This window comes from Balaenoptera physalus (genome assembly GCF_965194825.1).
Source record: "Balaenoptera physalus genome assembly, chromosome: 19".
In the NCBI taxonomy this organism is placed as follows: domain Eukaryota; kingdom Metazoa; phylum Chordata; class Mammalia; order Artiodactyla; family Balaenopteridae; genus Balaenoptera; species Balaenoptera physalus.
This window is the reverse complement of record NC_138900.1, coordinates 21,325,813-21,339,928: the sequence shown is the minus strand read 5'-3', so window position 1 is coordinate 21,339,928 and position 14,116 is coordinate 21,325,813. Positions and strand designations below refer to the sequence as shown.

The window sequence follows — 14,116 nt, the reverse complement described above, 5'->3', positions numbered from 1 at the left end:
GCTAGAGTGCATTGTGACCATTTCTGCTTATGCATTTTTGAAGCTCTCAAGCAGCTATTCACAGTCTTTAATATGCTTGTGAATCCTCTGGGGCTCTTGTTAAAATACAGATTCTGATTCAGCAGGTCTGGGGAGGCCCTGAGAGTCTATACTTCTGAAATGTTCTCCAGGGATGCCAGTACTGCTGGTCCTTGGACTACACTCTTAAGTAGCAAGATTCTAAGAGACATACATCCTTGGAGGTCTACTGTTTGGCTTAAAAATCATGACCCCCTCTTTCTCAACATCCTCCTCACCCCAAGAGAAAATCTTATTAAGTCTAGGTTTGCGCCTTTTAAAAATTGGCTTTTAACAGCCATTTTTTTTTTTTTTTGAATAGCAAAACACCGAATTGCTCATAAACCTCACTCCAAACCAAAAACTTCAGATATTTTTGAAGTAGAATTCTCAAATGATCTAAAATCCAAGGACCTGCTTGCTGATAAGGAACTGTGGGATCGACTTGAAGAACTAGAGAGACAAGAAGAATTGCTGGGTGAAATTGATATTGATAGGTACCTAATGACAAAGTTCCTTACACACATTTCCTTATAAAGTATGTGCTGATTGAAGAAAATACAGAAAAGCATGCTATACTAAAATATCAATAACCCTACCACCCTAAAATAAATATTAATTCTCTGGAATATTTTCTTTTAAGGCCATGTGTTCATGCACATGCCAGTGCATGTGTGTGTACAGAAATACACAAAATCAATATTCCTATTTTTTATTATAAGGTTTCAGCCCTATATTGTATAATAAAATAAGATATACCAGATACTTCACTTTTAATAATTATGGATGCTTTATATATTATATTTTAAATGAGTTGTTTTTATACTGTAGTCAAGATAATGCTATATGTTTGAATGACTTGTTAAAAAGAAATATGGGCATTCAGTTTAAGTTTGTTGCTGTAAAATGTTTATCCTTGCTTTCCTTTGCAAACTTTTCTGCTTATTGAGCAGGTAATTTGTAATCTGGTCAAGTAGTTATAGATATGAAAAACTTTACCAAATTGCCATTTGAAATACGTATTAGCACTCACTCAGAATTATCAGAGTGCTCAGTGAAAACTGTTACTATAGAAGTTCCTATATTATTTTGCTTAAATGATATGCAGAATTAGTTACTGTGAAAAATAAGACATGAAGCACAAAGGATATTTTTTTCACTACCATTTCACCTATACTTAGGTCTTTTTGATTAACTGATACTGTTTAATTTTTGTAAATCAGTTTTTAATCTTATGATTTTCTTGGTCATGATTCTTTCTACTTTTGTGTGTTGTTATTTCAGTTCATTGCATTTTGGGTTTTGTTATTTTTATAAGGTCCTCAGATCCTTTGTAGAATGAAGCATGAGAAGTGTATGTATATGTATAAATCAGGTACATACGTAGAAATCTTTTATTTTTAAAAATTACAATAATACATGCTTATAAAATATTTTGATTATAGAAATAGAAAAGAATATGTTATAGTTCTGTGGTTGTAGTTTCTGGTCTTTAAATAGGGATAACATATTCTCTGTGATTTCTTACAAATTTATGATTGTATTTGTATGGTATTTTATTGTATATGGCCAATATCCTCCTTGCAAAGATAAAAAAAAATCTACTGTATTCTACTTATGTTTGAATAACTACAACATATGGAATTAGCATAGAAACTATTTTTTATTAATTCATTTCAAAACATTTTATTAGCCTAGAAATCTAGTTTAAAAATACCTTATGCAAAACCTTAGTTTTTACCCTTTGAACTTAAGTGCAAATTAGAATATGTAAAATTCTAGTGTGTTTGTTTGATCTTGTTAATTTTCTTTTTCTAGTAAGCCTGATACTGTGATTGCAAATGGAGAAGATACGTCCTCTGAAGAGGAAAAGGAAGATCAGAACATAAATGTGAATATGATGAATCAAGTAACGGACTCTCTCACTCCCAGCAATTGTTATCAGAATGTTACAAATTCAGAACTGTTCAATGGTCAAGTGAATAGTCATTGGAACTGCTCAGTGAATGGTTCAAATTCTTATCACAATAATGAAGATGAAGAAGATGATGATGATGATGATGGTGGTGATAATGAAAATGACCATGATACCTTAGGGGCTGAAGATAATTCTATACCAACAATATATTTTTCTCATACTGTCGAACCTAAGAGGGTTTGTATACTTTTAACTTTACTAATTTTTCATATAATTTGAATATTAGAGATCATCTATGATATTCTTTAGAAGAACAATATTAACAGGGATTAATATTGTTGATAGTGCCAAACAAGAAAACCAGTTTTTGCCTCTTGCTCTGACCAATTTATCTAAAAAGAAATTGGAAAAAAAAAGTCTAGTTAGCTGGTATTGGTCCATTCTCTGAAGCCACAATAGAATTTGAAATTTGGGGGTCTGGAAGGAGATGAGTTTGAGTGACAGCTACTGTAACTCCACCTGTCCTTCATTCAGAAAGCTTTCTTAAGAATTCTAGAGTTAATTTGGGCATTTTGGTGTATTTAAGACGAAAGTGACTTGCATTAGTTAAATTTTTAATTATATCCGGTTGTTTCTATTTGGGTATAAAATGAATAGGAGCATCATGAGCAAAAAGGAAAGATTTAGGAGGAAGTGAAAATTAGTTCCATTTCTCACAAATTAAATATAAACATCTCTGGGTGGTAATCATGGTTTTAGAATTTTGATATTTTAGAGCTGGGGGTTACTACAGAGAGATCTTCTAATACAGGTTTTTAAATTTTCTTAGTATCAAAAGACTTTTTGTTCCCTCCATACTTATTGTAGAATACCCAGTTTTAAAATCCCAGATCAAAGCAGGTTGGATCTCACTGAAGGAAGGACCTTAAACTTATTCCCTTGCTCTCTTGGCCTCATAATACTGCTTTAAGGAGCCACTGGGAATTTCATCTTTCTAATTTGTCTTTCTCAAGGAAACTTAGGGCCTAGAAGACCATAGAGCTAGTTAGTAATTAAACAGGGACTCCTTTTTCTCAGTTTGGTGCTTTTTTTTTTTTTTTTACCACAACAAGGTACCCTTGCAGGATTTGCCTGTATCAGAGGTAAGGGTCTGTGGTAGCAGCCTTAAATGCCTGAGATTATTATTTAATGAAACGTGTTTAAGACATATTTGCTATTTCTTAGGTCAGGTTTTCCCTGCTCTAATGTGAAGTGAAATACTTATATGGTGTTTTAAAATATATATTCTAATACTTCAGACTAAAAGGAGCATCTTGGAATTCTTTGGAAAAAATTGACCTATTAGCCAGGAAAAAAGTTTGTTTTGTGATTCGCTTTTCAGGCTTTAAATTAGTTTTCATTTAGATAAAACAGGAAGAATAAATAATATTTGCAGGAATATTACGGGGAATAGCAGTCATTAATGTGGAAAGATGGTGTAAATGCCGAGTAGGGATAGAAGGATAATGTATTAATCCTGAACAGGGTTGATTTTTATTTTTTGGTCCTTAAATTTTTAAAAATTAGAAGTATTTTAAAAATTCTAAATAGTTAAGCATTATCTAATATTGTTTTTATGACTTAAATTTTATATTCTTACTGAATATTTATTTTGGTTAATTGTGCTCTTTGTTTTGAAATGAATGATTTAAGCCAAAAACTTAAAGTAATGGGTAATGTGAAAGCTTATAATAATCTAGCATTTAGTTTGTATGTATTTTGCTTTCTGTATAATAATAAAGTCACTGATGACTAGAATTGGTCACTTAAGGTATAATTTAATACTATAGAAGTATGATAAGATAAGGACTTGTTAGCCTTAGCTGATAATGCACATCATTTCAGTGTCAAAAAATGTAAACTGCCTCTATTACTATTATTTCTTTAATTGTAGAGTTTATTGGTTTTAGTTTTGGCCTTGATTTCTCAAAAGGATCATAATTTTTTGCTGTGAAATTTTTAGGTACGAATAAATACTGGAAAAAATACCACTTTAAAATTCAGTGAAAAGAAAGAAGAAGCCAAACGTAAGCGAAAGAACAGCTCTGGCAGTGGTCATTCTCCCCAAGATCTGCCTATGATCAGGACTCCTGCTGACATTTACAGGTGAGTGGTATTCACAGATAGCAGAGCAGTCTGCTCTTCCCTTCTCATTTCTTGCAACTGAGTATATACAGGAAAAGGCTGCTTGTAACACAGAAGGCTCTCACTGAAAAGTGAGGTATTCCGATAGAGTTAGCTTAGTGTTTTAAAGGCTCTCACAGGAGCTGCTGAGCCCCACCCCAGCTTCTCAGTTCAAAGCAATTGGAATGTTGCTTGGTTTTTTGCTTTTGCCCCTCTTTGCCAGTGCTTTTAAAACATTCCCAATCTAGTCAAAAAATGTTGTATGTTAACTTTAGAATGAAAGTTTGTGTTTCTAGTGTGCTGGGGCAGCACTTTCCTATCACAGCTATGACAGTGCTTGGCATGTGCTTTACCTTTCCACAGAGTCGAAGTTAAGTATGCTATTCCAATTTTTTGTTGTGTTGTATGTTGAGAAAGCTATCATTTGAAAATACCTACTGTTTTCATGACGCTTATTTGTAAAACAGTGAAAATTGCTAAATGACTTCTGAGTAGGTCTAAAATATATGTAGAATTTTGGCAAATCACGCTGTTGTCACCCAGAACATGTGTATAGCTAAACGGCTGTATTTTATTAGGCCAAACAATAATAAAAGTAATGTAAATACGTCATTCGAGGCTACAGAACTATTGTGATGGTGAAAATTTTGGATATAAGTTTGAATAAAACATTTCAGGTTAATTTCTAGAAAAGATTTTTAAAAATCCTTGTAAATTTATCCTCAGTTTTATGAGTTAACTAAAGAGTGTATTTTTTTTGATATTATAGAGTCTTTGTTGATATCGTGAATGGAGAATATGTCCCTCGTAAGTCCATCCTGAAATCTCGCAGTAGAGAGAACAGTGTTTGCAGTGATACCAGTGAAAGCAGTGCTGCTGACTTCGATGATAGACGGGGAGTCTTGAGGAGCATTAGCTGTGAAGAGGCCACTTGTAGTGATGCTAATGAGAGCATTTTGGACGAGGAACAACAAGAAAATCATCAAAAGAAACTTTTGCCTTTATCAGTAACACCTGAGGTATGTGTGTATCTTTAACTCTTTATTTTATATAGTATCTTTGACCAATCTTTGTGAGTTAAAAAGGTGGTGGTAGCTCCATTTCAAAGGGGTATGCAATTCATTTTCCCCATTTTGGAGTTGAAAAGATTTTTTAAAAATTGTAGCTGCTGAATCTTCCAGGTATGGTCTGGAAATCATTAATCTTACTGTTCTTGAATTATTTTATATAATTATTTATTGAAGTTAATCGACAGAGTAATAGCATTGTTTATCTTGTAGCTTCTTTAGTTCATACATATATTTAGTCTCAAAAGTCATAGATCCTAATTAATTAATTCTAGGTTTGTGCTTTTTTGATAATTAATAATTTATAAAAAATTAATAGTCACTAGCAAACACAATATAGGTATTATAATAAAGTAGTTCAAAATGAAAGTATTACCACTCTTGAAGTTCTATTTCTGTGAAATAGGAATTTTAAAGTATCTTAATTAGCGTATGTATTTCATTTTTGGCTAGAATTTTTTTTTTTTTTTTTTTTTTTGGCTGCACCACACAGCATGTGGAATCTTAGTTACCCGACCAGGGTTCGAACCCATGCCCCATGCAGTGGAAGCATGGAGTCTTAACCACTGGACTGCCAGGGAAGTCCCATGTCTAGAAAATTATTTAGCAGCTTATTTTAAATAAATTCCACTAGATCAGACTTAGAGTCATTTTATGCTAGTTCAAGTAGCAGATTGTACTTTTCTCTTTTAAATGCTTTGGTTGAGTTAAAGAAAAAATATATACATGGCAGATAATTATCTATAGTCCTATGTTTTGGCTCGTGCCAGTGAAATTTTTAACTCTTTGGAATTGTGGAACCATTTTACAATTTAGTGAGAGCTGGAGATCCTCTCCTCAGAAAAATGAGTGCACACATATACTCTTACCAACCATGTTGCACATAGTTTTTTGCGTGGGGAAAGGAGGGGTATTGGGAGATACCAAAATAAGAATGTTATCGTTTCCATTATACCCAGACTTGATATTTTTTTACTCTTATGTTTTGTGGGTATTTCAGATTTTTAATTTAAGAAGGATTTAGGAAGACTGGGGAACTCATACCCATATCAAACTGATATACCCATTTGAGTATAAGTCAAATACATATAAAAATATATATCTTTATATATGAATAAACATATGTAAAACTTCTGTTGCTTTTGCTAAATAGTCCCTAAGTGGTACTAATTGTACTAAATGGTAACTGGGGATGGAGGGGTCATTGGTAATTAGGGGCAGTATGTATGATTAGAATATTCTCCTTCCCTTCTCCCAATATAATGATTTCAGTTGACCTGGAGAGTATCTTAACTTATTTAATAGTCTTCCCTACTGTTAGAAAAACAGGTGGTAGACTTTTGCTGTTTTTAAGTATCTGAAAATTAGGTTTTTGTAAGGACTTAATATATTGTGGTATAGCTAGAGCTCAAGTCTGGAACTTATTTTCATTTCATCCTATTTAATAGCTTTGCATTTTGTATTGAACTGTTACAGTTAGCACCTAGATGCTATAAATTTTTTAACATCAAAATAAATAGTTCATGGGATTATGGCAAGTACTTTGAAAGATATCTTTTTTGATATCTTTAAATGTTAAAATATTCTCTTTTTCAAAAGCATTTTTAGTATAATAAGAAGGCTCTGTGCTCATCGTGATAAAATAGAGTTTTTAGAAAAGTAGACTTTGAATTTCTTTTAAGAGCTGGACTCCACCCAAGGTCTCAGAGTACTGTGGGAGGGTCAGGGCATTTTTGGTTTTTGTTTCTTTGGTGGGGCAAGCTGGTGGAGGTTGGCTTTTTAAACTATTCAAGTGATACATTGTCATTTTGTACACTTGGTAGACAAAGTCAAGCTAAATATACATGAAAGTTTACATGTCAAATTTTAGTTTGTACGTAATGAGTTTTTAGAAGATGAAAGTGAGGGGGTTTCAAATACTAGAAATCTTGGGGAAAAAAAATCATAACTTCTTGATTTTGATAGATCTGTACATAAAAAGACATATCTTTGGTTTTATTTCCATCATTTTGTACACATTACATACATACATTACATACAGTTGACCAAAATTAAGTCCAGCAAACATCTGGTTGAGATTAAAGAATCATTTTTTGTGGTGCCTTGATTTCTCTCATTGAATTAATTGTATGAAAATTTGAGACTGATACTTATTTCCACTAGCACCAGCACTTTCAATTTTCAGTTTCCACTGATCTCAAATAAAAATGAGGCAAGATGCAATAAAATACGCAAATAATTGCATGAATGAACACCACCTAAGAGATGTCACTGCTGCTGAAACTAAGCTCTTGGCTCACAGGCAGCATGGCCACCATAGGATAGCTCATTCATCAGCTGATGTTTGACACCCTAATAGAATTCTTAATTTTAATACATTATTTTTCACAGCATGGTCTGGATATAAATGGAATGTATGAAAGTTGAGGACCTTTTATTTACCCATTTTTTAAAAATCCCATGTGAACATGTTTTTACATTTTTGTTTTCTTGCATGTGTACTATTAAAAAATCTACTTATATTTGGTGGTGTAATTAAGATATATTTTAATGGTACTTGATTTCTATGAGCACTTTGTATTTTGATGTTATAGTTCTATCAAAAAAATCTTATGAATTTACTTTTAATGAAAAGAAATGTCTAATTGGCAAATACAGGATAAAGATTTTGTGGGCACCTTATTTGCATTTTATTATCATAATCTGACTTTTGTCTTCCAGGCTTTTTCTGGAACTGTAATAGAAAAAGAATTTTTGTCACCTTCCTTAACACCACACCCAGCCATGGCTCATCCTGTGCTACCCACCATTCCAGAACGAAAAGAAGTTCTGTCAGAAGTATCAGAAGGAACTGCAAAGAGGGTTTCAAAGTTCAAAGCTGCCAGATTGCAGCAGAAAAACTAGGGCCTGCCTAGGAAATGGGAGTTTACATCCTAAAACCTAGTTTTGCAGTTGTTTAGAATATATATAGCAAAATATGTTACATGTAATTTGAAATAAGGCATCCTGAGTTAATTTAACAGCAAGTTCTCTTACTGTTATCAATGGTGTTAAAAAGAAATCAAAGTAAATATTTAAATACTTTAATATTCAGCTTGTTTTGTTAATTCTCTGAATACTGTCAACACTCTTGTTTAAGTTTGCCTTATGAAGTAGTGGCAGCATTTTGAATTATTTTTCAAAGAATACTGTTCATATGCATTGTTTTTGTGTTTTGAACTAAATACTGGCAGTTTTGTACCAGCTGTGATATTGTGCATACCATATGGACCATTTTAAAGAAACTTTTAAAATTTCAAATAGTTTCAACAATTATATTACTTGCTTAAGCATTTTAAAGGCACTTTAAAAAAATCTACTTCTTGTAGATTTTGCAGCTAGGTGGCTATTGAAAAAATCTCTCCCCCTTTGCCTGTCATTCTGTAATCTCTAAGACAGAAAGCTGCATGTACCCAAGGGAAAGTTTCTTTGATTGGAAGAATGGTATTTTGTACATTTTTTTTAAAGTAAAAATTTTATGAAACTTGGTCTCTAAAATGTTGTGAACTTTATGATTCAGAATCAAATATAGAAATGTATTTGATTCATATATATGTTCCATGCACCACACAGTGGATCCTTGAATTCTTACAATTCCATAGGCAGTTCTTCCCTAGTGTGTGCAGTTTTAACTGGCATTATATTTTGGGAGAGAAGGAAAGGTTGTCTAGATAATAAAAATAAATAAATAGATAAATAAATAAATAAAAATTTAAAATAAGAAATTGTACGTTTTAATCTCCCAAACATTTTCGTTCTTTAAGGTTACTTTCCTAGTAGTAAATGATTGAAAAACATATTTACTTTTGGTAGAACTCCTTAAAATAAAGAGAAATTTATTCTAACGTTGAAAATTACACTGCAAGTGTTAATCATTAGCTTGATGCATGCTAAAATGTAGCTTTTAAAAAGCATTCTGCATTAGTACTAAAATAAGCCATCAAGGCCAGTCCACCCTCTGTTCATGGCTAAATATTTAAAGGTTATTTATAGCTTCTTTAATGAATTCTTGCTTAAACAAAGTGAAATTATGTCCTAGAAAAGTAGAAGCTATTTGTAACTAGAACAGCACAACTATAAAAGTTTTATGAATATGTATTTTAATAATAAGGGGGTGAGCCTGAATCCCCACAAGTTAATGGATAATTCAGATCAGAACAGAGGACTGATTTTAAAAGACTGCCTAAAAATGTAGAAGATTTGTTCTTTAGTAAATTTTGATCAACTGTGCATGTATTTTTAGTTAAAAACTTTTTCTCTCAGCCAATCCCCCACAAAAAAAACAACCAAGAGTACAATCACATACACACAAAGGAGCCCCCAACTCCAACTGCTTGTCAAGTGAGCCTTTCTGTGTTAGATTTTCCCCCAGAAACAAACTTCACTGTGGGATTATTCTGGTGTTCTTTGCAGACATAGATTTCAAGAGTACTGTCATTAAATAATTTCTCATGTTCTTCAACTTCATCTTGAGCCTGTTGTTGTTTATGTAGTTTATGTTTCTTCGTGCAAATAAGATGTTCCCTCATGGAACAAGATGGTAGTAGGAACAAAGAAGTATTCGATTTTCTGCTGAAGACCAAATGAAGTAGTGTTGCCCCACTTCATAGCTTCAGTCTTAAAGTTTCAAATTGTAACTTAACCTTATAGCTTTATTTTTCATATTAAATTCAATATTCAATATGATAAAATGAAGTTGGTCTTAAGTGTTCTCTTTTAAGTCGTAAAACAGAACAGACTGAATTTTTTTTAACTTTTAATTTTGAACTAATTTTAGACCTACAGAAAAATTGCAAAAAATAGTAGAGTTCCCATATATCCCCTCATGCAGCTTCTCCTAAAATTACAACATCTTGTATGAACATAACACAATTATTAAAACCAGGAAATTCACTTTGGTGCAATGCTATTAACTGTAGATCATATTTCAATTTCACCAACTTTCTACTAGGCGTTCTTTTCTGTTCCAAGATCCTATATAGGATCCCACCTTGCATTTATTTGTTATTGCTCCTTAGTCTTCTCCAATCACTGGCAGTTTTTCAGTTTTTCCTTATCTTTCATGACTTTGGTATTTTTGAAGAGTACTGGTGAGGTATTTTGTATGATGTTCCTCAATTTGGGTTTGCCCAATACACATGATTAGAATGAGGTTTTGCATTTTTGGCAAGACTACCACAGAAATAGATAATATCAAGAGGTTCAGATCAGAGATGCGTTCTAGTGAGTCATTTCAGGAGGTCCTTAATTTTGAGCTGCATCACTTTAACCTTGATCACTTGGTTAAGGGGATGTCTGCCAGGTTTCTCCACTGTAAAGTTACTGTCTTTTTCTTTGTAGTTAATTAAATATCTTGGAGGAGATACTTTGCGATTTACAGATTTCTTTTTCTCCTCAACCTTAAGCCCGCTAATTTTCACATTCATTTGTGGATCTTGTCTGCAACAGTTATTACTGTGGTATTTGCCTAATAGTGATTTTCTGTTTTGCCCTTTCTTTCTACATTTATTTCTTGGAATTCTTTTGTAATGAAAATCTGTGTCATTACCCTCCCGCCACCCCTCCCCCTGTTTATTAATTTGTATCTGTATGGACTTGGATATTCTATTCTGTGGGTCAAAATCCAATTATCATTATTTTGTTTATTCAAATTGTTCTACCTTTGACCTTTAGGAACTCCTTTGAGTTGGCTCCTGAATTCTTTCAACAAGTCTCCATCTGTTTTGAACACTTTCTTTCTGACACCACAAAATGTTATAGGTGTGTATTTTTCCTGCCCTAGCCTTGGAACCAGTAACCACTTCTCCAAGGAGCCTTTGATCCTTTTATTGGAGAATGGTGTTTAAAAACCAACATCTTCTCATGTAAGTGTGTGTATTGCCATTTTGGTGTCATTGCTTCTAGGCACTTTTAGTAGGTAAGGCTAGGAAATTATACTAACTGATGCACATATCTATGTATATTTGTTTGTTTATGTACATTAAAAAATGTAAGTGTACACTGATACTTCTGATTCTAATCTAACAACCACAGGATTCGTTTCAGTTTTTCCTTATTTATGACATCTTTCTTCAATAGTGAGAAACGTGGCTCTTATTATATACAATGTATTTACTTATTTTTAAAATATCTAGTACAGTTGACCCTTGAACAGCTCTGAGGTTGGGGCACTGACTCTCCTCACAGTTGAAAGTTGGCATATAACTTTACAGCTGTCCCTCTGTATCCATGGTTCTGTATCCGTGGATCATATAGTACTGTAGTATGTATCTAGTAAAAAAAACCCACATATAAGTGGACAGGCACATTTCACACCCATGTTGTTCAAAGGTCAACTGTTGACACACAAAAGTAGTTTTAGAGTGCTAATCCTAACCTCCCGGAGAGACACGTTTATTAAGTATATTGCACTATTTATGTTGAGTTCTTTTTTTCTTTAGCTTTATAAGTATCAATCAAAAGTTCTTTTTCTTTCCCACTCCTTCATCGTGATTGTTACTCATTTATAATAGAGTTAGGTTCATTTGTTAGTGTTTGTGCTCCATTTTGGATTCTCTCCACATTGTGGCTGGGTTTAATGGTTTATTTGGGGAGTGTGTGAAGGGTATATGAAACATTAATGTGGTTCTAAGAGTCACAGCTATGTAAAAAGATAAACAAGATAAACACTCCTCCCTCATTCCTGCTGCCCCAATCTCATTTCTGTCTTCTTTCTGTCACTTCCTCATCTACTCATTGTTAGTAACCAATCTCTTTATTTTCTGGTTTAACCTTTTTGTATTTCTTTTGTACAAATAGATACACATATATTTTCTTTTTTTTCTTTCTTACATGAAGGATAACATGTAACTTCTCCCTTCCACTTTAATGTGTTTAATAGTATGCCCTGGTGATCACTCTATGCCTGTTTACAGAGAGCTTCCCCCTTTTTTTTAACAGGTATACCACTTTTTTTGTGTAGATGTAGCATAGCTTATCCAGCCACTTTGCTGTGTGTGGACATTTAGGTTTCTGAGTAATTTTGCAATTACAAATATGCAGTGAGTAATATTGATGTGTATGTATTTTTGTGTCATTGGAAGTATCTTCCGGGTAGATTCCTAGAAGTAGGATTAATGGGCTGTCTTTATGATTTCTTTTAAACATGATAAAGTCTGTTTTTAACAGTATTTGTTTTCTTATCAAGGATGTGGTTTTAACACATTTGCTTGCATATCTACATTTTATTGATGATTCTTTGATAATAACTTTGGGACACTATAGTGTCCTAAATGGACTTAAAGTGTTTATAGTGATTATATTCATTTTGCTATATTTTTATTTTGGGGGGGGGAATTGGTCATGCAGGTGATTTCTAAGAGCTTTCCATAAATCGGAATAATTTCCAATTTTATAAAATACAGATACCTCATTATATTAGATTTATTTTTCTCCTCCATAAGAAATAGCTTTTTAAGGATGCTAATCTTTTTCTATGTATCCTTTTGGTGAGTGGCATATAGGCTTTCAATTAAATGCCTGTTAAATGAATTCCTCAACTACAATAAATATTTATGTTTAATCCATTGGTCGATATTGTGAAGTTTTTACATTTTAAAATGCTTTTTCAGTTATTTAAATTTCATTTTAAAGAAACATCATTTAGGATATGAAGTTTTTGCAGTTCCGTTAAATAACAATGAATCATAAAGAATCAATATTTTTGATCACTTACTTTGTGTCAAGCATTTTCTATATACTTTATGTGGATTATTTCATTTAATAAAGCAACCCAGCGAGGTAGGCACTATTTTTCAATCCCTTTCCCCCATTTTAGAGATAAGGAAACTAACTGAGATTAAGCAATGTTTTAAGCCACACAACTATTAAGTGGTGGAATTGGGGTTAAAAACCCAGGCAGCCTTGCTCCAGAATCATCAGTCTTCACACTTTTTTTTTTTTTTTTTAATGTTTAAATTGCCCTCGAAGCAGGAGCACATAACTAGTAAGGAAATGTGTGATCTGTATATCTGTATAGTCTTGCTTATTCGCAGTGAGGTCACCTTTTAAAAAATATGAGTTGGAAAACTGCTTTGTTTCTTAAGCTTTACACATTAAGAGAATTCATTTTGACTTGGTGGAATGGAGGTGAAGTTTCAATGATTTGGCCATGTGCATAAAAGAAAGGAATGTGCAGATGGAGATTAGTAAAAGTAGAAATAGTGTAACAGTATTTCATTGAAAAATCATTTTTATGTAAACTTAGACATTATTATATAGAATACATAGATATGTAATACACTGTTCTGTTCTATAATAGTATAGAATAGTATGTTCATAATACAGAGGCCTCATAGTGACTCTCTTTACCCCTAGTGACGGTGTCGGGGTTTTTTTGCCTTGAAGTATTTTGTATAAAAATATAGCTAGTTAAATATTTCCTGTTACAACAGTTTCCTTCGTGTGTGTGGTGTGTGTGTGTGTCAGAGAGAGATCTTTCTGTTTTCTCTGTGTGTGTGTGTACATGTACATATATTGTTATTGTTAACAGTTTTTAACCTACTCTGACCATGTCCTATAACTGTCAGGTTTAGTCTAGGTTTATTGTAATTATTATTATTGTGACTTACTCTGCTGTTTTGGGCATTCTTTTTACCCTGCTTGTTTATTGCCTCCTGTGCCCCAACCCTACATCCCCCTTTAATACTGTTCAGATTAAGTGCTTTCTGTTTTTCTGTTCTCTCCATTGAATTGGAAATTATATACTTGGCTATATTTTAATTTTTGACACTTTCCTATAAAAATGTGCATTTTTATCATAGCTACCCTCTTTCCGGACAGTGTTGCGATCACTTTAGTGTTTGTGGTACTTTGGTTCCATTTTTTTTGAACA

At 32.8% G+C, this 14,116-nt stretch overlaps 1 protein-coding gene across 2 annotated transcripts in view; it reads left to right on the top strand.

The window, feature by feature from the left end:
• The window catches only part of URI1 (URI1 prefoldin like chaperone), a 64,753-nt gene extending 55,042 nt beyond the window's left edge, over positions 1–9,711 (top strand). For both annotated transcript variants that reach the window (XM_082437653.1, XM_082437652.1), the window contains 5 exons: positions 380–554; positions 1,876–2,212; positions 3,978–4,120; positions 4,908–5,157; positions 7,927–9,711. In XM_082437653.1, coding sequence (XP_082293779.1) covers positions 380–554; positions 1,876–2,212; positions 3,978–4,120; positions 4,908–5,157; positions 7,927–8,109 — 1,088 coding nt within the window. In that variant the 3' untranslated portion in view covers positions 8,110–9,711. The remainder of the gene's footprint in view (positions 1–379; positions 555–1,875; positions 2,213–3,977; positions 4,121–4,907; positions 5,158–7,926) is intronic.
• Positions 9,712–14,116: the final 4,405 nt, after the last annotated feature.